Here is a 22,317-nt window from a genome sequence, read left to right as displayed (position 1 = left end):
GGTTACTTGTAAAAAAAAATATTCTGTCTCATCCTCTGTCCAAACTGTCCATTTTCACTTAAAGTGAACTGGTCAAATGACCCCGTATGTCACATCCAGCGACGTGGAAATGCGGAAAAATACAAAAAAAAATTACCTCTGTATGAATACATCTGAAAAACCACCTCATGAGAGCGTCAAAACTTTTTAGCCATATGTGAGGTTTTTTTTCTGAAGTTTAGTTTTTTTTTATTGCGATATTTAGGTTTTGCAACAATTCTAGGGGTAGTGGAAACACATCAAGTAAGGTCTGTGAGTGATGTGCAGTTTGACTTTTCTCATTTCTGAAGATGAATATTGTTCGGAAGTGAATTTTACACATCATACTCAGGCAGTTTGGTACTTTGAGTTGTAATCATCCATTAAAATTGAACACATCCATGTACATTTTAAAGAAGCGCATCGTCCTCGAAGTTCTCTGAATTATAATTGTTTTCAATTCCTTTTTCCTCATCAGCAGCATGAATGTTGCACATTGCTACATCTGGTGTAAGTATATAAATCTTAATTGTGATGTGCCCTTCTCTTCCCCTCCTCACCCCTCACCCCAGTTTCCAGGACATGGTGAGCTACTTTGGGGTGAAGGCGAAATCCGGAGAGAAGGAAGTGGCCCCGGGTTACGTCTTCATGCTGTGGTACGAGTTCTGCAACGACTTCAAGAGCGCCTGGGTGCGACAGAGCAAGAACATCTCCAAAGAGAGGTGAGCTGGCCGGGGGGGGTCGAGCCGGGGTCAGCAAAATACAGCTCTCCATTTGGAAGACCTAAAGAGTTATGGAGGGTAGTTCTGCATTATGAGAGCCATTCAGGTGACCATTCAGAGCCCATATGTAGACATAAACATGAAAAACACCGGCCTGACAAAGAGCATAAGGTGCGAGTTAAGGCGGTGGCTTCAGCGTCGAGAGATGAAAATAAATAACACGACGGTTTGAGTTAGAGATCAATTTTGTCCTGTAATTGAATTTAATTGGTCCTTTGCCAAGCAGCCAATGTCCAAACCTGCGTCATGGACCACACCAATCATACGCTCAGTGCAGGATGCATATATGTGGATGTGTATATCGATATGTACACTATGTATATGGTTTCGTCAGTGGATGGACAGCATTTCCGCAGAGCCAAACTGAAGCTCCACAATCCCGCCTTTGCTCACTAACTCGGTCGACCTCTGGCGCTCGCACGCCCCCCCCCCCATCAGCGATCACGTCGCGCTTAATTGCCAAAGTGATGCAGACGGCCAGAACAAGGAGTGGACGAAGCCTTTTCGGGCCTTCAGGCTGCAGGGCCGGCGCTAGAATTTACGGTGTTTTCCTCTGACCTGAGGGAGCATTCCTCTGAGGGGACAGCAGACCCTCCTGGCTGGCCGCCTGGCTTTACTAGCCGGTGGACGGGGGGTCTGCGACCGTTAAAGGCACCGTGTTATGGGAGAACTGATAAAAAAAAAAGGCTGTGGCGATGTGGGGGCGTGGGAGCCCCCGAAGGGCGCTGCCCCCGCCTGGACGGAGGACGAGAGCGGCAGACGCAGCTCACGTTTGGCTGGTGTAGTGGTCGAGACCAAGACATTATCAAGACCAGAGAGTATCGAGGCGGACACAAGACCAAGACCAAATATATATCAAAGAAAAATAACAACAAAACAGCAAAAAATGACCAGTATCTTTTTTTTTTAAATTCAAGTTTGCTCCTAAATCGAACAGAAACATTTATTTTCAACAAGTTAACTTTAAATGATTTTATTTGACATTTTGCTGCTTTGCCAACTGTTTTAAACCTTTTTAAAAAAAAACAACTTTCCTTCATAAAATTAAAAAAAATCAATTAACTAAGAATAAGGGGCTGGGTGTCACTCTGGGTGTTACAAACAGAGCGAAAACAGCAGCGGCTGGATTCTTTTCTGTTATTATGGTGTCATTACAGCGTTGGCTGAGTCTAGATCGGTCTTGATGAAAAATCCTGAGTCGACCCAGTCCAAGACCGAGACAAAACCCAAGTAAAAATGCCTCTGAGACTCTTAAAAAGTGGTCTGGTGATCAAGACCAATGTCCAGTACTACGACGTACTACTACGTTTGGTCCCACTGGTGTGCTGCTGAGCAGCGACTGACCGGCAAGCACCATCCCTTCGCAAGGTCATCTCGTCCTCTCGCGCTCACAGCTGATTGTGCTTATGCACAATTAACTTTATTTTAAGCGGTGTTTGCGCACCCGTAAAAGCCAAGTGTGTTTTAAAGGCTGCCTCATTATCTCATCAAACCCACTGTCCTCCTCGGCAGCCTCTCCCCCGCCAGTCCTCTCACTTATAGGATCCCTTAATGCGACTGCAAGACACTAGGTGGACCACCCTCTTTACTCTGAGCAAACAACTTCACAGCGTCACAAAGACACGAGAGGCTTTCAATTCATTTAGCGCCCAACCCGCCTTGCCAGCTGCGTCCCGAGGATCTGCACACATTAAGTCCCAGCGGGTCTGTTTTTCACAGGTTGAAGGAAGCTCAAGAGAACATCAAGAAGATCACGGCAGACAAGAAAGTCGAGACCAAGAAGATCAACGCCAACAGTCTGGTAAGAACTGAACCACAGAATCAGTTTGATCCGAACTTGAAGCCTCTCTTTTTTGTTCAGCAACGGAGTCAGAGAATGAAAAACTTGTCGTTGTGTACGAGGAATAGATACTCTTTTTAAAATGCACATTAGCCTGTGTTTTTAAGTTTTATTTGAGAAAACAAATTAAAGTAGTAGTAAAGCTTTTAAAATTACAATTACCTTTAATTCATGTTGTTTAGTGAAACCGAGATTTGCTACACGTGCTGAAGTTAAAGTGTTATAGCTCCTTGTTTTATTGCTAACTTGACTTGTGTGTCCAAACACACAACGAACAGCTTATTTCCAGGCAGACTTTTCTTCTAATAGTTCATCTATTTGGCAAAAAAAATTTAAAAAAAACTTGAGTAACGCGGCCAAAAATGTACGTCATCACCGATGTCTGGCATTTTGCTTATCGCCCCCTAGTGGCGTGGCTTGCTTTTTTTTTTTTCGCGCATTCCGCATTTGTGTCCATCAAAGACATTTTTGTCAACCCCACCGTCGGTGCCCGTGGATGTGATGGACGTGCGTACCAGCCTCTCTGTGTTTCCCTCCAACAGAAGGAGAGGCTGCGGCTGAAGGAGGCCAGCGTGTCGTCCAGCTGAGCTCAACGTGGCGGCGACGACGACGACGACGACGAGGGCTGGAAAACCTCTGCCGGGCCCGATCGCTTTACCGGATCCTCCCACCTGCGTGGACCTGACTCTCCGCCGCATGGACTCCTTCTTACCTCTCCCACTGCCGCGTCTCTCTTGCACCCTCCCACACCTCCCGAGAAAGAGGACGCTGGGCCTGCAGCACGGATGCATGCCTGACACCCCCTTCTCCCCCCCAACCACTTCCACAGTGATGGGTGTCTTTCAGGCCAAAGGTCGATCTGGTTCGCGCGGCGCGGCGCAACCTCTGAGTGGCCGACTCGCCAAAGGTCTGCAGGGGTCAGCGGGATTCACGACAGCGCCGGCTAACAAATCTGCGCCGTTTCCCTTTCTGGGTTTTCTTTGCGAGGGCCAGGAAGTGTCGAGGTGAAATCACGGGAGAAGCACCGCCCACTTTCCGCGGACAGATGGGAAATTCCCCTGTCGAAATAGATCAAGTCTCTGTGAAATAATTTATTCTTAGGTCTTTTACTGTAGCTTTGCCCGTCCCTCTCTCTCTTTCTCTCTTCCTCTCTCTCTCTCTCTCTCTCTCTCTCTCAAGCGTGTCGCGTAGAATCGGCAGGGACTTTGTGTGGCGAGTGCTCCGCGCTAACGCTAAGAAAACGGCAGACAAATAAATGTGTGTGCACCCCAAATCCTGATGTGGACACTGTGTAGCGGCACACTGCACCCGAGGTGACTGGAGTTATCCAAGTGAGCTTGTAATGGTCAGAGGGAACCACGAGTCTTCGTCACCAACATCTCGTATGTCGGGTTTCACTCTCGTGGTCGGGGTTTTATTAAGTAGCGTGCGTCACGTTGCGGTTGCAACACTTTTAAGCACTTTATCGCTTGCAGCTCTCATAAGTCGTAGCTCACTATATAAGCTGCACCCACCCCCACCCCCGTTGCGCTAACTTGCTTGCATTATTTTATTGTATTATTTTTGTCTCTATTCTATGCAAAGGTTGCAGTTTGAGAAGGAAATGTTTTTATTTTTTTCGGAAAACGCGCACGTTTTATCAAAAGTACGGCGGAGCCAGACTCCTGTGGCATTCAAGCTAAAGTCTATTTATGTAAGGAAACACTAATTTAATATTTTAAAACTTCTGCTTTGTTCCTTTTTCAGGCTGTATATCCAAGAGTTGACAAAAGATTTGATTTTTTTTTTCAAATCACATGTTACCTGTACATGGCTCATACTGGTTTTATAAGTAATTTGCTTTGTGGGAAGTGTTTTGTGTTCATTTTGATCATCAAAGCATCTCACCCGTACCTCACTCCATAATCAGAGTATGCATACGGCTGCACTTTAAAATTACTTCCACACCCCCAAGGTCTTTCAGAGGTGCCATTTATTTTGTACAAAATTCTCTATATTTCATGGAATGAATTCAATTTCACATCAGAGTGTTGTGAAGAGTGATGAACTGAGGCTCTTTTAAAAAAAAAAAAAAAAAAAAGAAGGAACTGCTGTAACCTCTACTGTCCATGTGTTCATGTAACCTCAGTGATTCTTCTATAGGTGCTCTGTAATTTTCTGGAATTGTTTTAAATTTCAAGAATAAACCACCGGATACTGAAAACATTCAACAAATATCTAAAAAAAAAAAAACTTCTAAGTCCAAACGTGAAATTTACACAAGGCAATGACTCGGCGAGATGATTCATGATTCATCCAAGCCGTTTTGTGAACTCGGGGTTCTGTCAAGCAGGTAAAACGTGTTACCTACCGCGCTGATCACTGAAATATACTGATTGTGACTGTGATTTTACTAAGAAACATGTCTTGCTTGGGGGAACAAAGTTTTTGTCTAAAGATAAATAAGATTCTTTACACTTGAAACCTTTCGTTCGGGCCCTTTTGCACTGCATTCCTGTGTTGCAGGTTTGACAGTAATTGAGTCAAATTGCTCCATCTAACAAAACCAATAAATGATAATGAATGCAATTTTGTTTCCCCGTCTATTCAAACACACACCGTCACCTACCCTACTCATCCAATTAGATATTCAAATATTCAGACTGTCTCAAACAAAAGTCATTTCACGTATTTTAAATGAAAAATCGACATTCTCATTACTGAGCAGGAAGACAATGCAACATTTGCGATATATGTGCAGTGCTAATAAAAACACGATTAAAGCAATATTTCTGCAATTGACTCATTGCATCCTTTTTATTTCTAGCAAAGGGAACCTCGGTCGGTGACGCGGCTTTGAGAAATGTGGTTCTGAATGGCCTCGCATAAGGAACAGATGACAGGCGCAATATTCCAGCTTTGATTTATTTAATATTTCCAAGGATAATTTAACCAGCGGAATAAACGAACGGGTTACATGGAAGTTGTCTTTTTCCTTTCTTTCTTTCTTTCTTTCTTTTTTCACATCTATGTAACAGGCTCACTTTTGCCGAAACCGCCGCTTTGTTCACACTGCAACACATTAGCGCGACGTGAGGAAGAAAAAACAAACAGCGAATTTCACAGAAAACCCTCGACCTTGAAAGAGAGTTGTCGGATGACATTGTTCCACCTCCTCCTCCTCCTCCACCACCACCACTTGCAAACATCGGGGCTCGTCCATCAGATTCCACACAGTGGAAGCATCCAGTTAAACAAACACACATGCGCACTATAAAAAAAAAAAAAAATCAACGGAGACAATCTAGCAGGACCAGACAGTCCCTGACGCAGCGCAATGAGCAGTCATTATTTTTGGAGTCCTCTCGGGGTGACAAAGCCGTGCGTAAAACAAAAACATACAAACAAAAACCATCAGAAACGTGCCCGTAGACAAAGTCAGCATTCCCGTGCAGTGACGCTTGTTTTAATTTTCTAACCGGTGTAAGATCTTCGATGCGTTTCAGCACCTGCTGCAGTTTGTCCGTATAGTTGTGCAAGAAAACTTCTAGTTCGCGCATCCTCGCAAGATGTCCGCTTCCGGGAAGGATACAGGCACGTGATTTTGCTCTCTCTTTTTTTTTTTGGCTTGGTGATCGAACAGCGTCTCTCCTTCCTCCACCTCCCCCTCCCTGGTTGTATTCGTCCTCTAGTCCAGGTCTATAGATATACAGCGGCACTGCTTGACGCGCTGGATGCGCTTCTTCTTGGTGGGCGGCTGCTGGTCCGGACAGTTCAACGTGAACGTCATGGTGGTGAAGCGCTTGGGCTTGCAGAAGGAGCACGACTGGAAGGCGCCCTCCTCCCGGCGGATGTGCCGCGGGATGTAGAAGGAGTTGCACTGTCCGTAGCAGAAGCGGTTGATGATGGTGCGGCTCACGCAGCCCTCCTCGTGGATGGTCTGCTTGAGCGGCTGCGTCTTGCACCAGTCCCGCTTCAGGTACTGGCGCTCCGTGACGTGCAGAGCCTCCTGGCTGGACTCGAGCACCTCGTCGGCCGAGGAGCCCTGCCTCTGCCGCGGCCCGGAGGAGGAGGAGGAGCCGCCGCCGCCGCCGGCCCCTCCGCCGCCGCCGCCACGCGGTGGAACCGGAGGCTGCGGTTGCTGCTCCGATTGGTTGGGCTTGTTTTTGTCAGGATGAGGGATGGCGCCTTGCGAGCCCCGGTTCCTCTTGGAGTCCGCGGGAGACGAGAGCAGCCCGATGATGAAAACCACACCGCAGAGGACGCGCGTTGAGTTGGCCATCCTTGGGGGGGAGAGAATGGGGAGATGAACTGAGCGCTTTTACGCAGCGTAAAAACTGAAAGTGGCTCTTTAGGGACATTCTAAAACGCTGAACGTAAAAAGTTTAACGTAGTTTAATGTCCGAAATCAGCGATCAACTATCACCAAATTTCACGTGGACATGGAGTCATTCCCACTTTCACCTCTCCTTCTAAGCATTTTCTCTATAATAAGCGCCTATGAATACGATAGAGTTTAACGGGAACAGTTTCCATTAAATGTGAGTTATCGTTTTGGTTTTTTTGGAGAGGTGAAAGAGGGCATGACTAAAGATGTCCACATAAAATTCGGCGATGATTGATCGCTATTTTCGGTAATTGAGCTACGCCAGGCTTTTTAAGCGTTTTAGAATGTCACGCAATTTGTTATTTGTTTAGTTGTTGTTGTTGTTGTTGTTTTGTTTTTTTTAAAGCTGCGTGTCACTGAAGTTTAAAAAAACAAACAAAAAAAAACACAAGTACGTTTTAGATTCCCAATGCACAATTTGCCATAATAACTTGATGTGCGTATTTATCACTTCGCAGTCTCTATAAGAACGTAACCAGGGCGAACAAAAGTTTTAGTTCTATTCCATTTTCTATTCCAATGTTACGTCTGTCTTGACACTTTAAGTCAACCCTTAGACGTAGAACGCTGCGTGCGCAGGTGTTACGCTCGGAAACCGTGCGCTCACTCACCTGTGCGAGCCTCCAGTACACACCACAAGTGCGCGGATCTTCACGGTCCCTTCACGGTCCCCTCGCCGGGTAGCGATCGGCACCTCGGCGCTGTGGACTGCGGCGGCTCGCTGGGCTCTGTGGATGCCTGGGAGACTCTCCGCTCCATAGACAAGAGGGGCCGGTGGCGGAGGGGGCGGGGGGCGCTCATACAAATTGCTCCAGCGCCGCGCTGTCTCCCTTTTAAATGTCTGCCAGCTGAGATGTGCACGACGGTTGCCTCCACTTTATTGGCCAGGCACAATGTAGAGAAAATCAAAACTGTCCGCCCCCTCAACACTTCCCTGAACCCACTTCAAGGGAGCAGACAGGCGGGGAGGAGAGAGAGAGAGAGACTGAGGGCTGAGGTTTATGTGCACATGGAGACAAGGAAAAGTTTTTATTGTTTAAACCAAGAGAGCTTGTTTAATTATGGGTCATTTACCAATAGCAGAGTTTTTTTTTGTTGTCATATTTGAACGGGACAGAACGTCGTATCTTCAACTGAATTTTAGACGAGTTCAGCTTCCTTGATCTCAGTGCCAAGAACTATATAAAGAAAAATTGTTGGCCTCGGTTGAGAATTTCTTAGTCACCTTTTCTAACGCCACAGATGAGCTGAATGCTTTACGCACACGAGAGAGCGAGAGAGAGAGAGAGAGAAAAGATGTTTATGCTCAAAGCCTTTCAGTGTGCAGAGAGCTGAGGTGTTGATGGCCTCTCATCACTGCCCGTGTCTGCGGAACACATGGCTGCGCGCGGCCTGACTGTCAGGTCTGCGGCATCCATGCATCAGCGCCCCAGGGTGCAGCGACATCAGCCTGGCACTGGTGCACAGCTTAGTTAAGGAGACTTCGAAAGCATTTCTAACTCCCGCCCAGAGGTGCACATGGAGACTTTGTGAGATCTGAACGGAATGAAAAGCAAATCCAAGAACACATCTCTGACCTCTGTCCCACATTCCAGGAAAAGTACAACTTCTTGATGTCAGCTTTCGGTTGTACTGTTTCAAGATATTGTGGAGTCAGTTTAGGTGGAGCTGATTTTATGAAAAAAAAAAAAAGTTTTGGATTTCTTTTTTTTTTTTTTAACTCTAACTTTCCCTCCGCTCCATGTAATCTTTTCAGCAGTTGCATGACGCCCTCTTGTGGCCCAATCAAGCGCCTATGACTTGTCCAAGCAATGAGGCGTGCGATTCCATCTCTTAGACATTTTATTTTTTCATTTTATTTCAGTTTTTTTTTTTTTAAACAGGCTGTTTTGAGAGAAACACATACAATACTGCAGGACTCGTTTTCAGTCCCCTTACTAAAAATGTGCACTTTTCTCAAATTTGTTCAGACATCGACAAAATGAAAATAAAGAATAACTTTCTCTCCCAAAATGAATCCAAGGATTCGGTTCAAAATGCATAAATAAAAGACTTACTCTCAACAGTTCCAGTCATCTCACCCATACATTTTACAGAGTTCACTACTTAACAGTCCAAACATCACCCAAAACACACTCTTTTTTTGTTTTCCTGATATGTCCAGAGTTGCTTCACAAGGGGAAAAAAAAGAAAGAAACTTAAGGCATGTAAACATCTCCCATCAATGCCCTGACTGAACACAAACAGTTGCTACCTAATTTGTGAAATAAATTAAGACCTCTGAAATTATGGGAAAACGTGAGCAGGAATGTGTAATGGCATTTGGTGTGAGAGACAATATCACAAGGCAAACGGGAAGTAGGCGGTTCCGTCTACAAGTCTACCGGCTTGGTGGCAGACAGCAGCCGTGCCTGGTGGAGCGGGTTCCTCGGGGATCCCCTGTAGTGGCGTTTGTCCTTCTCCAGCAGCTGCTCCACCAGCGGCCTCGGGGCTCCCGCTGGATCCGGGACGGCCTCGTCCGCTTTGCTCTTTGGTTGCACTTTGTTGGTGACGTCGCCCAGCGCGCAGGCCTTGGCCCGTCTGTCCAGAGTGCGCACCTTCTTGGGCGGCACCGGTGGTGGTTTCTTCGCGGGGCAGGTGGCGCCGGGCGGCTCTGCCGGCGCGGTGCCCTGGCAGTCGGCCGGCGGCCGGGGCGACAGGCCGCTCTCCATGCTGGTGGCCTTCAGCACCCGGCCGCGGGCCGGTCTGGTGCTCTGGGCCGTCCGTCCCCTGCTGTCCCCCAGCATGGAGTTGATCCTGCGGATGGTCTGGCGCACGGGGGTGCGCTCGAACTTGAGCGGCGACCTGGCGTGTGTGGCAGCTGCCGCTGCTGCCACGGGGCCTCTGGGCGAGCGGAGGGTGAGCCTGTTGAAGTGTTGGATGTGGTCGGCGACGCGCGGCTGTGGCTGTCGGTCCTGGACGTCCCGGTCCTCTGAGCTACTTTCGTCTTCCTCGCCGACCCTCGGAGGTGTGACAAAGTCCGGAAGCGGCGGCACCACGTTTCCCGGTCTGTACGGCGTGGACTGCGGCCCAGACGAGACGCCCTGTATGAAGACGGCGGGACTCTGGATGTCCAGAGCGTCCATCAACCTGCTGCGGGCGATTCCCTCCTCCTCCTCCTCGCAGACGGAAGCGTGAGCGCCGCCTGCTGGCGGACTGCGGAAGGCGTTCGTCTCGAAGACGAAGCTGTCGATGTGCAGAGGGGTCAAGGCTGCGATCTCCATCTGGCCGAAGGTGATGTTCTGCTCGGCGGCCAGGCGGCTGCGCTGGAACGGGACGCCGGGAGTTCCTGCGTCGGCGGGAAGTGACGGCGTCTCCGGTGCGGCGGGGCTCTCTGTCTCGGTGAGAACCTCCTTTATTTTCAACAGGGTGGGTCGCGGTCCTGGCTCTGGCTCTGGCTCTGGCTCTGGTTCTGTTTCTGTCTGGACTTCAAGGACGGAGTTCTCCAGGCTGTCGACGCTGGAGGCGCAGCACAGCTTGGCGGGCAGGTTGACCACAGTTGGCGTCCTGGACTGGGCGATGGCCGGTTCGGAGGCGTGGCCGCTCTTCAGGCACATGTTCATGGGCGTGTCGGCGAAGGAGCCGAACTCCCGGGCCCCCGCGGGGGTCTCGGCGCACCACGACGTCCCGAGGGCCGCCGGGTCGCACATGGGGGTGAGCAGGTTGTCTTCGGATTTGCTGATGTACTTGGGGCCTGGAACACAGCGATTGGCACAAGCAGACGCAGTGATTGAGAAACGCGGATGTGGCCAAGAGACGAATTAACTTGCCGTGCCGAGAGTCAACGTGCCGTGCGAGAACGTCGATTGGAATCGGAATCGGGTTTGGCAAGTTTTCACAGGATAAAGACAAGGAATTTGTCTTGGTGAAAAAGACGACTCGTCTTTGTCTGGGACTAAAAATAACCACCAACCACGTTGGTGACCCCTGGCGTACATGAAGACGTAGCAGAGATACAAACTGTAAAATCAGAGTTTACTACTGACCTTTGGAATCAACGTTTCTGGGACGAACCATCGGGCTGAACTCGGGCTCTCTGGTGAAGGTGAAGCTGGTGGTGCTCTCCTGCATGGCGAGTCGACAGCCGATGGACTCGGATCCCTTTATCGGCAGCGTGCGATGAGATATGGAAGATGAAAAGACAGTTCGGGGAGGGATGTTAAGCTTGAGTGGATGTTAAAAAGTGACCCCCACACCCCAAAACCACAATGCAGCGCTGTTAATGCCGTGGAAGTTGTTGTTAGTTCTTCAGAGGACGAGAAAACTCAACTCACAACAAGATGTTGGTTTTGTTCGTAAAAAAAAACTTTTTATTAAGTTCAGGATGTACACGTCACTGTAGTGCATTAAGAGTTATTCACATTAGACGTAAGAGCTCACAAAAGGACCCAACAGAAACTTAGAATATATTTGATTAATACACTTATATGAATGTAACAACAACCCACGTGTTTTCCATTTGTTTTCCATTGCTAAAACCGAGCACAGGAAAGAAAAAATAAAGTTTCCTTTGTACCATAAAAGCATGACCACCGCTTAATTTGTAATATGATATATCTTTTTGTTTAACACTTTAAAACCAGGTCTAAAAATAATGTGTGTGTGTTAGCCACGAGGTGGATGTAAGCTGTGACAGCCTTCTTTAAAAAAAAAAAAAAAAAAAAAGTGCTGGTGTGGAAATAATTCACAGCGTGTGCAAAATGTAATGTGATTTCCGTGAGCGTTATTGCACACATGCCATAACACACTTGATTAGCGCCGTTTGACGAAGACGGTTTAGGTTTGGACGATCGGGAATGTCAAGTCTACCGAGCAGCCACACTTACAGCATCCTTGCTGCTCTTCCCCAGGCTAAAACGCAAACGCAGAGACTTGCGCGGGGCTTCTTTCTTGCTGACTTTGGGTGAAAAGCAGCCGGCTCGTCCAGATTCGACTCTGAAAAGGGAAGCATTAGAAATGAGAACTGCCCATTGTGACGTACGGGCTGACAAATTTTAAACTTTAAAATTGGAACGTAAAAAAAAGTGTCAAATGCATGCATGCATGGTCTCATCTTATTCTATTTCTTAAAATATTACTATTATTTTTTATAATCAAACAGCATTTATAAGACTTCTGTCTAGGGATGCAAATTATTGATTCATTCATTAATCGTTAGTGGATTGAACCTTATCGATCGATAATCGATTAATTGTTAGCATCCCTACTTCTGTCAGATCCCACTAACGAGACAAATATCCACTAAATGGAGCAGGGGTGCACCTGTTGATGGCATGTCTGCTACTCAGCCGCCGACTTTTCCTCCTCAGAGACGTAGCCGACTGCCTTCTGGACCTCCCGGCTGGTGAGGGCATGTTCTGAGAAGCATCCAACACCCCCGACGCACTAATAGCTGGAGGAACCGCAACAGAACACAAAAAAAAGTCAGTCCACTCGAGCAAACTTTGAGGACGGAGACACACTGCGTCAAATTCATCGCACACGTCACCAGTACCTGAACCAGGGGTGGAAATACCGCTGAAAAAGGTATTGGGAAGCAGGTCGATCCCCAGGTTCTTTTTCACCGATCGGCGCTTCTTGTTGGAGAAGCCAAAGGAGTGACCCGATTCCAAGGGAAGCTTCCGTTTGGACGAGGGCGTTGCGATCACAGGGGTCGCAGAGGAAAAGACTGGGGGAGATCAGAGGAGGATCACAAAGCGTGCCGCTGTTCGCGGGTCATATTGGAAATCATCGGATGGGATTGAGCGGAGGCACAGAGAGGAATTAACACACATCTATACTGCGGAAGATGTCCATGCGAACTGGAAGCAGATGCAGAAAAGGCGAAGCCAACAAATCGTGTTCATCCGTTCCATCATTCCAAAGGATTTTTTTTTTTTTCATTTCAAATGTGGATAAATGTCTTTCTGCTTCGTGCGCAGAGCAGATGAATCACCATGGTCGGGACATGCTATGCGACAGACAACAGCGGCTCGACTGTGCGCGATACCTACCAAGACTGTCTGACTGTGGGGCACTTGTGGGTGTTCTGTTAGTTTTTATCTTATTCAAAGCACCATTGACCAAATCTGAAACACGAAATAAACCAAATGGTGTGAAACATTTATGGCAGGATGACGTGATTCACCCCCTCACTGACCCAGAGCAATGTCCCTCGGATGCATCTGCGCAAGTATTGCCACCAACGATGTCACTGTGCAACTCGCTCTCTTGAAGTTGAATTCAAATTTCTACCAAAAAACAAACAAACAAATATTTTTCAGTCACAGTCTCACCTCCGAAGCTGCGTCTGCTTCTCTTCTTAATGCCCGAGTTGAGGTCAATTTCCTCGACTTCATCGTGACTCGGGGACAGGAGCCCCGTCTCGCAGCCCATCATGGCCGGAACCTTCTCTTGAAGCGACTGCGGTAACACTCCTGAGACACGGAGACAGGAAGATACGTCTTGAAGTCCCAGAATGAAGAGCGACAAGCGGATATTTTGCAAGTGAGGAATCTTTGGCCGTACCGAAGTTCTGCGCGTTCTCTATGAGGCAGTGCACCACGGCCGCCTGCAGCTTGAGGCGTTTCTCCGTGTTGGCGTTCATTTTGTCCGCCCCGTCCCCAGAGTGAAGGAGGTTGGGCGCCAACATGACAGCCAGGTTGCTGCTGTCCATCTTGTTCTCGGCGCTCCTGGCATTTCACAGAAATGAATGCGATTGTTGAACAGAAGAATTAACGTTGTGTAAATCAGTGTTTTTCAACCTTTTTTTGAGCCACGGCTAAAAACAAAAGTGTCCCCATGACACTTTTGCGATGTACCTCTACATGGATGCGTCTGAAAAAACAACCTCATGAGAGCATCAAAACTTTTTAGCCACATTTGAGAGTTTTCCCCCACGAAGTTTATGTGTTTCCATGACCAGTATTTATTTTTTTATTGCGATATTTATATACGCTAAACTAATGTGACGTGGCACAGTGGTTGGAAAAAAACCACTGGGGTAACTTAGTCAGGAGAGAAACAAAGTGTTCAGACCCTACCTGGAAGACACGTTCTGGAGGAAGTCAAAAAAGTATCGAAGGGTGGTGAGGTTCCTGTCTGGCAGCACGCACGACAGCAGCACGGTGGCGGAGGTCTTGTCCTCCTCGCCGGGGAGCTGCTGGGCCTTGAGAAAGGCCTCCTGCAGCTCAGAGGGCAACACGGGTTCCGGAAGCTCCCTGAAGAACTGCTTGACCAGGCCGGCGACGTCGCAGGGCAGAGCTGTGGACAGGCACTCCTCGCCGGCAACCAGTTTGGCCTGAGCAGACAAAACAAAGTCCTTGTTGTGTCTCAGACGTCTTTTGGGGAGGGGCGGGGTCAAGAGCTCTCAATGGGGACAAGGTCAGCCTCACGCATCACTCACCCTGAGGGCTTTCAGACGAACGACGGAGCCGGACTTTCTGAACAGGCCCTCTGTCTCCACGTGGGCCAGCAGCTTCATGCACGCATCCACCAGAAAGCTGCGAACGGGGAAATCAAATAAGGACTTGAGACCAAAAAAAAAAAAAAAAAGGTGCGGCACAGGCCTGGAAGTGACATTCCACCTGCGAGCACTGTGTACAGCATCATAAAGGTCAAACATAACCACTTGCCTCGGCACGCTCCCACATTCCATGTTATAGTACGGCAAGCTCTCCAGTGGCGCCCCGAAAAGCTTTGTCTGAGGGAAACCATCGAAATCAGGACGATATTAAATGCTGCTTCAGTCACATTTTAACAGAGATGCAAAAAAAAGACTCACTCTAATGACATACCAACTCTGTCATTATGACACATCTATAAAACCATTAAGGTTTTGTTTTTTGTTGCTAATTTTTTCTTAGTAATAAAACACCTACAAGATCTCTGTGATAAGACGGGATTTTATTACTGCCCCGTGATCTTCTGACCGGACGCAGGGCTGCTGCGTCTGATGCAGCACAGACTGCCGCATACCACAGTTGTACAGTGCAGTGTTTGAAAAAGCAGAAGTCGACCAATTGAAAAGGGTCACAAGGTCTCTCGCAGAAAATACACCTTGTGACTGGGATTAGCCAATTTCAGGCAACTTTATTTCTTTCTTACTTACTTTTTAGCAGCTGCAGATAATAAATTGAATACATAAACACAAATGTGTTTCTCCAGCGTATAACGACAAATATGGCCATGCAATTTTAAGAAGCGGCCTTCGCCCCTTTTGAGTCCTGGCATTCTGCTTTTCGGTCAAGAAATTGATGGCGTGAATAATCACAAGAACAGCCTAAACAAAGGACCTGCAGTGACAGACATGGGTGACAACGAGCTCCGAACAGATGGGGCTCACTGGCGGTGGGGGGGGGGGGGGGGGGCAACCTTTTTATGCTAATACTATTCAACAGAGAAACAGCACTTATGGGGTTTGCTTACCGAGTTGCTCTTACAGCCGGCTGCTTTGTTTTTGCTCCAGTTCTTGACCTTGATCCCGTACACGGCGCGGAGGTGCTGCACAGCCGCCAGCCGCATCACGTTCTTCTCCACGGCTTTCATGTTGCAGTTAACGTAGAAACTCGCACTGAAAAACAATCGCTCGCTCTCTATGACAAGGCCCTGCGGCGTACGCGTGACATCTGCAGAGGTGTCCAAAGTTCCAACGACGAGTCTTTCGAGCTTTTTTTTTTTTTTTTCCCCACCGCGTTCCCTGGCTCTCGCTAACTCTTACAAATCCCCAAAACACTGTTTTCGAAGGACTAGAGCTCCGCAAACACACGAACGGGAGTCACTGGAGGAAGACGCCGAGACGTTAACGGACGCTACGGCGTCGAGTCCAGCAGTGTCCAGTTGTGGTTTAGCTGACAAACCTTCTCGCAATGTTATAAAGGCACCGAGTACTTAACAAAACAAAATTACGTTAAACAGTTTACGTTATTCCCAAAAGCCTACCTTTGAGAATGCAAGCATTAAAATAGGAGAGCTAACTAGCTGGCTGCATTGTGCTAATGTCCGCTGGTCCCTACGGTTGGTTATTCGGATGTCTGTTTCCGCAGAGTATTCAAACAGCGGCGCTCTTGACGTCACACACTCTGATTGGTTGAGAAGTTTGAACGAGTTTCTAAGAGACGCTTGTTGTAATGACTGCGACATTACTCGTGGGCGGGACAATTTCTGTTGCTCGAAGTGCAGCCTCTCGCTGAGGGATATTTTCAGTCGGTTGACTCTGTAATAGAAACTACGCGCGAAATTTATATGGTAAATGCCCCCAAACTACTACTACTACTACTACTACTACTACTACTACTACTAATAATAATAATAATAATGATAATGATAATGATAATGATAATAATAATTTAACATTTAATTTGATCATGGTTTTCGCACGATCTTGCTTGAGACGAAACAAGAACAACAACAGCTTAGTCCCAATTCAATAGAACGGCAGCGTCAGATATCTTGAAGCGAGAGCGTAAACTATAATAGAAAAACAGCATGATGATGGGTCAACAAGAACCTGAACTGCACTCCGACAGCCACACAACTTTCCCCCTGTCTAGGCTTGGTGAAAGTTTTTCTTGTTTGCTCTACTTTCTACCACTAGGTGGGGCACCTCCTGTCTTCAAACTCGTATTAAGTGTACGTCAATGTGTGTGTTGCCCTTTATTGTAGGATTATAGCATGTGTTCAATACATTAACGTCACTACATTTTTAATAGGACTGTCATCTGTTTTGTCAGATGCACGACAGACTGGTTCTTCAGTGGACACTGACTGAATCACTCTTTCAGCAGTGGGCCTAGGATTAGTCTTGAAAACTTTTCATGTTGAAGCAGGCAGTGTGTACGATGAACCAAACGTGTATTAGCTGCTGACACCACTAACTCTTAATGTTTGGACAGGACAGGCTGCCATTAATTCCAACTACGACCACTTCTATTTCCCACATATAGTATTAATCACAAAGACTTAAAAATATACTCTCAAAGGGCTCATCTTTATTGTTGAACATACAGTCATATATACAGGGGACATCATTGTACAAATGCATGAACCAAAAATAGGTTTTGCAGCAGGTTTAGAAGCATTTCCTGTGGACAATGGAAGGTCCGGCCTCATCGTACTCCTGCTTGCTGATCCACATCTGCTGGAAGGTGGACAGGGAAGCCAGGATGGAACCGCCGATCCAGACGGAGTACTTCCTCTCAGGTGGGGCAATGATCTGTTGGGTAAGGAATTGATTGATTTAAGTTTTTTGAAGAGTAACTTCAAATTGTATCCACTTGGGGTTATCAAATCACTTAAGTTCCCAAACCTTAATTTTCATGGTGCTTGGTGCCAGGGCTGTGATCTCCTTCTGCATACGGTCAGCAATACCAGGGTACATGGTGGTACCACCAGACAGCACGTTGTTGGCATACAGGTCCTTACGGATGTCAATGTCACATTTCATGATGCTGTTGTAGGCAGTCTCATGAATGCCAGCAGACTCCATACCTGGTGATGGCAAATCAAAATCAAGAGTTTAATTTGAGAGAAAATGCTGTGATTCTAGCAACGGTTTAGGCCAAATGGAGACAATTCCTCACCAATGAAGGATGGCTGGAAGAGGGTCTCTGGGCAACGGAAACGCTCATTACCAATGGTAATGACCTGACCATCAGGAAGCTCATAGCTCTTCTCCAGAGAAGAGGAGGAGGCAGCGGTGGCCATCTCATTCTCAAAGTCAAGAGCCACGTAGCACAGCTTCTCCTTGATGTCACGCACGATCTCACGCTCAGCTGGGAATCGGAGAAGTTCCAACATTAGGACACACATTTTGCACAGATCGCCTTCCAACGTGAAATTTATGAATCGTTATGATGATAACTTACCGGTTGTCACAAAGGAGTAGCCGCGCTCAGTCAGGATCTTCATCAGGTAATCAGTGAGATCACGACCGGCCAGGTCCAGACGCATGATGGCGTGTGGAAGAGCGTAACCCTCATAGATGGGGACGTTGTGGGTCACACCATCACCAGAGTCCAGAACAATACCTGTGGCAAGCAGAAAGGGATACAACTTCAGTCAGCAAAACCTGTATCAAAGGCAAGGGATGACACCTCAGTCTGCCTCTTGTCTACACAGTGCTAAACCCATACTGGAGAAACATCAACACCTTCACTCTGCAATAAGATGAGCGTGCCCCTGCCATTATAACTAATTTAAAGCCAGACCTGTTATAATCTGACGTTGTTTCAGGTTCTTCAGCTTCTTGTTATCTGACCTGTATTTTGACACAGTCATGCTAATTCACAATATGTAAGTGAGAATTAGTCAGATGCCTTCACTTAGCATCAGGTGCTTAGACGCAACTATCTTACTCATCACTGTGAGCAACTAGATAGTCATAAAACAAATCAGAGGAATGAAAGTTGATGTAGGCAGCGTGAAAACTGGCCTATATTTACCCTGAGCCTGGACACAAGATACATGGTTTGCAGGAGACTAGTGTAGCTTCAGCTTGTAGGTACTATATCTGAGAAATGGGTTTGGATACGCCAGACTATAATAGCTCAAAAAGTAAGACGTTAACTTTTTTTAATGTGTGATGTTGTGTTGACATGTCTGCGCTGTACTGACCGGTGGTACGACCAGAGGCGTACAGGGACAGGACAGCCTGGATAGCCACATACATGGCAGGAACGTTGAAGGTCTCGAACATGATCTGCAAGAGTCATCAAGCAAAATGTTAAAAGTTTTTCTCAACATAGAACCGTTGTGTGCTAATGGAGACGGCGGTTGTTGTAGCTAAGCTACCTGAGTCATCTTCTCCCTGTTGGCTTTGGGGTTCAGTGGGGCCTCAGTGAGCAGGGTGGGGTGCTCCTCAGGGGCTACACGCAGCTCATTGTAAAAGGTGTGGTGCCAGATCTGACAGAGAAGGCAAAAGAACAGCTGTTGTCAGGGGGCTGTGACAACTAGTGGCTGAACAAACAGCAGCGCTTCTAAATTAAGCAGGCCAAAAAAAAACAAGGAGAAAAAAACAAGTGGCCATTATGATGGCGGCCAGACTGTGAAATTCCAAGGATGTGGGAGGTCAGCTGTTGTGAATGTTGTAAATGAGCCCACTGTCAACACTCACCTTCTCCATGTCATCCCAGTTGGTGATGATGCCATGCTCAATGGGGTACTTGAGGGTGAGGATACCCCTCTTGCTCTGGGCCTCATCGCCGACGTAGCTGTCCTTCTGACCCATACCCACCATCACACCCTGAGAGGGAAAGTGTAAAAATGCGACTTTAGATATGAACAACTACAAGCAGCTCTTTCATTTTCTCTGGAACGTGAGCTTACCTGGTGGCGGGGCCTTCCAACGATGGAAGGGAAGACAGCACGGGGAGCGTCATCTCCAGCAAATCCAGCCTTGACCAAGCCAGAGCCGTTGTCGCACACAAGGGCGGTGGTCTCGTCGTCGTCACACATGATTAGGCTTTACTGGGGTGGTCTAAAATTGATATGGGCACGAAAGTGAATAGGGTGCAGGGCGGGTGTTGGGAACAGCTGTCTAAACTGCCGGTGATAGAATACATAACACAAGAGCCTGTTGTAATGAAAGAATCCCAGGCGCATTATCGCCTGAGTGGCTGGCGATGTGGCGAAATGACCTGAGCTGCTATTTCTGGAGCTGCTGAAGTAATCAATTAATCTTTCATATGGTGGATCAGCCGCCATCCAAACGGCATTTAAGACCCATCGGCACTGACTGCTCTAAAGACATCATCACTTTCAGACACTAATGCAGGCCACCTAAGTTGCTGCTATCTCTGGAACACTAATTAAACATGCCTGTGGATGCTATTTTGAGGTCAAACCTCTTGTGCTGCCGCTGATACCTTATCTCCATGGTTGTGATTGTTCTTGGGACATTTCAGAGCTGCTAAGGTAGCACCAAAAAGGGGCATAACAGATAGAGACCTGTGATCTATTTTTGAACCCACGGTGCCCCGTGTGGTGGTTAACGAGCGAAACAAGTGACACACAGATCTCCTGCTATTTCAGGTCCGTGAGAGCTTGTCTAAGAGCCGTGCCAGCACCCATCTGTCTGCACTACTACCACACTTGGCTTACTGCTTGGCCCCAGCTGCGTCCTGACTTCATTCATTGCGGCAGAAGTGGATTTGACTAATCTTCCCTCAGCTGTCGTGCACTGATACAACAAACACATACTGTGATTGTGACACAATTTAGATGTATTACATGAATGTATTATGATTATCATTATTGTTATTATTATTATTATTATTATTATTATTATTATTATTAGATAGTGTATCAAAAAAATCAGTCTTTGTTGCCCAACCATGCAATCTTCTTATAGTGAAAAAGAACTTCATAAGAACATGTAACACTTCTGGACTGCTACATTAGCATAGCCAGTTGCTCCTCTTCTAACTGTATGTCTAACAGCTTGTAAATAGTCACTACTTTTGAAAATCTGAAGCTTGCTGAAAGCGCATCCTAGATGTATCAGCGGCTTGCAATACAACTTTTGGGCATGACAGCTTTCATGCAGATTATAATATATGCTAATTAAAAAGCACGTTCTGAGTAAATCACAGGAACAGGGATGAAAGCGTACTCACCAAGTTGCACTGGTAGGCGGATGCTTCCACTGGGACAAAGGCAGAGGGTGAGTGGAGCCCCTTAAATAAGACCCTGACAAGGTTCGGGGACCAGGGGCGGGACTCAGAGTTTGCACAAGTCCAAATAAGAGCTTGTAGCAAAAATCAAGATGCCGCAGGAAAGTGTGTTTTACATACATGGATGGAAAACAGTGACTGCTTCTCACTGGGGAAAAAATTTGGGGGACAAGAAAAAGATGAGTAGTTTATGTCATGATTCAGGGATAGAAAGTGCTTATATTTTTAATTATGCCTTCCTATACTTCAATTAAATAAGAACATCAGTCATATGGTTGACTTTGCTTGTTTTTATTGTTGAAGTTTATCTCAACATTATTATAAGGAATACTTTATAAGGCAACTTTATAAGGCATATCTGTGTATGTTTTAATTTCATTTCTGTACATCAAAGAAATTATGTTTCAAAATTGAGACACATTATGATAAAATTTGAAATATTGCATCATACATTAAACCGTTGTAAAATTTCAAACAGAAACGTGTCATTTCTACAAAGAGGGATTTAATGCGTTACTATCCATCAAGAAAGTCCACTCTGGTGACCCAGTGCGAGCGGTGTCGTTTGTGTCTTGTTAAGGATATGAAAACATTGTGCATGTCTGTGAACTATGCTGCTGGTATGAGCGCTGAGCCTCCTCAATGTGTAGAACAGCTGATGGTAAGGCTGGCTTGGCTCTGTGTCTCATCTGGCTGCCTGGTGGGGGCGGAGGGGGCCCTGCTGGTGTCAGTGCCGAAAGCTGATTGGCCCAGCTGTTGCCTTCTAGGGTTATGGTGAGCTGCAGAGTCATTACGGCGCAACCACTGAGGTTTCCAAGCCGCGTGTTTGCAAAGAGGAGTTCCATATTTGTGCCACCCACTTTCTTCATATATTTCCCATGTGTACATTGCACCTTATGAGGTAATACTCACATCCACGCAAGGATGATACCGCCATTTGATTGATTATTTGTTGATATGACACGGTTCCCTAAGAAAATGTTATATGCAATCAATCCCTGTGGACTGCAGGCCATGTTTTTGTAATGATAATATGAAATTTATGGCTGCGGGCCAGAAGGTAAGCACGGCAGCCTCTCAAGTTAAGAGTACTGTATGTCAAATGAGTTTATATAACATAGAAAGAGCAATGTACAAGCATGCGTCAGCCATACCAGATCCTCCTATTTATAGATGTTTCCTCTGCATCTCAATGGATGGGACTATGATAAAGACAAATAATCTGAATTTGCCTGCCAGAGATAACTCTCATAGATGGGATTAATAATGTTTTGATACAGTGATGAAAGAGAAGGACAAGTCATGCCTAATTTTTGTTTTTGTTTTAAATTGTGAGAGTAGAGTCCACATAGGTGTTCACATAGGTAAAAAATAAATAAATGGTATTATACATTAAATTGTTTATTGGAGGCAAAATTAGTTTCATACGGTTTAACGGTTCACACAGAAAATTGTTTTCCTGTGGAACCCACCTGCCAGAATGGAACACTTTTTTGTTTTTCTTTTATGTTTAAATTCTCTACATTTATTTACATTATAATATATATTTTATTTTATCTTTATCTAAATAAAAAACATTTGGACCTGCTTGTCTCTTCCGTTACTGTACAGTGATCCATTTTC

At 46.5% G+C, this 22,317-nt stretch overlaps 4 protein-coding genes across 6 annotated transcripts in view; 1 reads left to right on the top strand and 3 right to left on the bottom strand.

Annotated features, from left to right (window-relative positions):
* The window catches only part of LOC142883464 (formin), a 52,032-nt gene extending 46,656 nt beyond the window's left edge, over positions 1–5,376 (top strand). For both annotated transcript variants that reach the window (XM_076018366.1, XM_076018365.1), the window contains 3 exons: positions 591–740; positions 2,520–2,601; positions 3,183–5,376. In XM_076018366.1, the coding sequence (XP_075874481.1) occupies positions 591–740; positions 2,520–2,601; positions 3,183–3,227 (277 nt within the window). In that variant the 3' untranslated portion in view covers positions 3,228–5,376. The remainder of the gene's footprint in view (positions 1–590; positions 741–2,519; positions 2,602–3,182) is intronic.
* A 149-nt stretch (positions 5,377–5,525) lies between these two features.
* Positions 5,526–7,928, bottom strand: grem1b (gremlin 1b). The gene is made up of 2 exons (XM_076018370.1): positions 7,618–7,928; positions 5,526–6,902 (listed from the first exon to the last, which is right to left on the bottom strand). Exon 2 carries the CDS (start codon positions 6,899–6,901, stop codon positions 6,308–6,310), a length of 594 nt encoding a protein of 197 aa, XP_075874485.1. The 5' UTR covers position 6,902; positions 7,618–7,928; the 3' UTR covers positions 5,526–6,307.
* Positions 7,929–8,130: 202 nt separating this feature from the next.
* On the bottom strand, positions 8,131–16,064 carry arhgap11a (Rho GTPase activating protein 11A). Of its 2 annotated transcripts, XM_076018368.1 has the most exons (12): positions 15,452–16,064; positions 14,659–14,726; positions 14,430–14,526; positions 14,068–14,324; positions 13,553–13,716; positions 13,321–13,461; positions 13,039–13,113; positions 12,540–12,713; positions 12,308–12,437; positions 11,872–11,980; positions 11,032–11,146; positions 8,131–10,739 (listed from the first exon to the last, which is right to left on the bottom strand). In XM_076018368.1, exons 1-12 carry the CDS (start codon positions 15,569–15,571, stop codon positions 9,379–9,381), a joined length of 2,811 nt encoding a protein of 936 aa, XP_075874483.1. In that variant the 5' UTR covers positions 15,572–16,064; the 3' UTR covers positions 8,131–9,378. The 2 variants fall into 2 exon arrangements, with proteins under 2 accessions (XP_075874483.1, XP_075874484.1); XM_076018369.1 differs by lacking the exon at positions 13,039–13,113 and having other exon boundaries at positions 15,452–16,063.
* A 929-nt stretch (positions 16,065–16,993) lies between these two features.
* On the bottom strand, positions 16,994–20,742 carry actc1b (actin alpha cardiac muscle 1b). The gene is made up of 9 exons (XM_076018361.1): positions 20,638–20,742; positions 19,349–19,499; positions 19,137–19,265; positions 18,815–18,925; positions 18,638–18,722; positions 17,890–18,051; positions 17,605–17,796; positions 17,331–17,512; positions 16,994–17,237 (listed from the first exon to the last, which is right to left on the bottom strand). The coding sequence occupies exons 2-9, from the start codon at positions 19,475–19,477 to the stop codon at positions 17,094–17,096; spliced, it is 1,134 nt and encodes a 377-aa protein (XP_075874476.1). The 5' UTR covers positions 19,478–19,499; positions 20,638–20,742; the 3' UTR covers positions 16,994–17,093.
* Positions 20,743–22,317: the final 1,575 nt, after the last annotated feature.

This window comes from Nelusetta ayraudi, unplaced genomic scaffold (genome assembly GCF_046127955.1).
Source record: "Nelusetta ayraudi isolate G7.1 ecotype Tasmania unplaced genomic scaffold, CSIRO-AGI_Nayr_v1 ptg000007l, whole genome shotgun sequence".
NCBI classification, from domain to species: domain Eukaryota; kingdom Metazoa; phylum Chordata; class Actinopteri; order Tetraodontiformes; family Monacanthidae; genus Nelusetta; species Nelusetta ayraudi.
The sequence above is the reverse complement of the archived record's forward strand: the minus strand, read 5'-3'. Positions and strand labels throughout refer to the sequence as shown.

Bases quoted from the DNA above. Each gene is read 5' to 3' on its own strand.
- grem1b (XM_076018370.1), bottom strand. From the start codon at position 6,901: ATGGCCAACTCAACGCGCGTCCTCTGCGGTGTGGTTTTCATCATCGGG.
- arhgap11a (XM_076018368.1), bottom strand. From the start codon at position 15,571: ATGAAAGCCGTGGAGAAGAACGTGATGCGGCTGGCGGCTGTGCAGCAC. The intron at 13,114-13,320 runs GTGAGACTGTGA...TTCGTGTTTCAG, and splicing joins AAGCAGACGCAGCTTCGGAG to ATTTGGTCAATGGTGCTTTG. The intron at 12,438-12,539 runs GTACTGGTGACG...CGGTTCCTCCAG, and splicing joins TATTTCCACCCCTGGTTCAG to CTATTAGTGCGTCGGGGGTG.
- actc1b (XM_076018361.1), bottom strand. From the start codon at position 19,477: ATGTGTGACGACGACGAGACCACCGCCCTTGTGTGCGACAACGGCTCT. The intron at 19,266-19,348 runs GTAAGCTCACGT...TTTCCCTCTCAG, and splicing joins TTGGAAGGCCCCGCCACCAG to GGTGTGATGGTGGGTATGGG. The intron at 17,513-17,604 runs GTGAGGAATTGT...TGCCATCACCAG, and splicing joins CTTCCAGCCATCCTTCATTG to GTATGGAGTCTGCTGGCATT.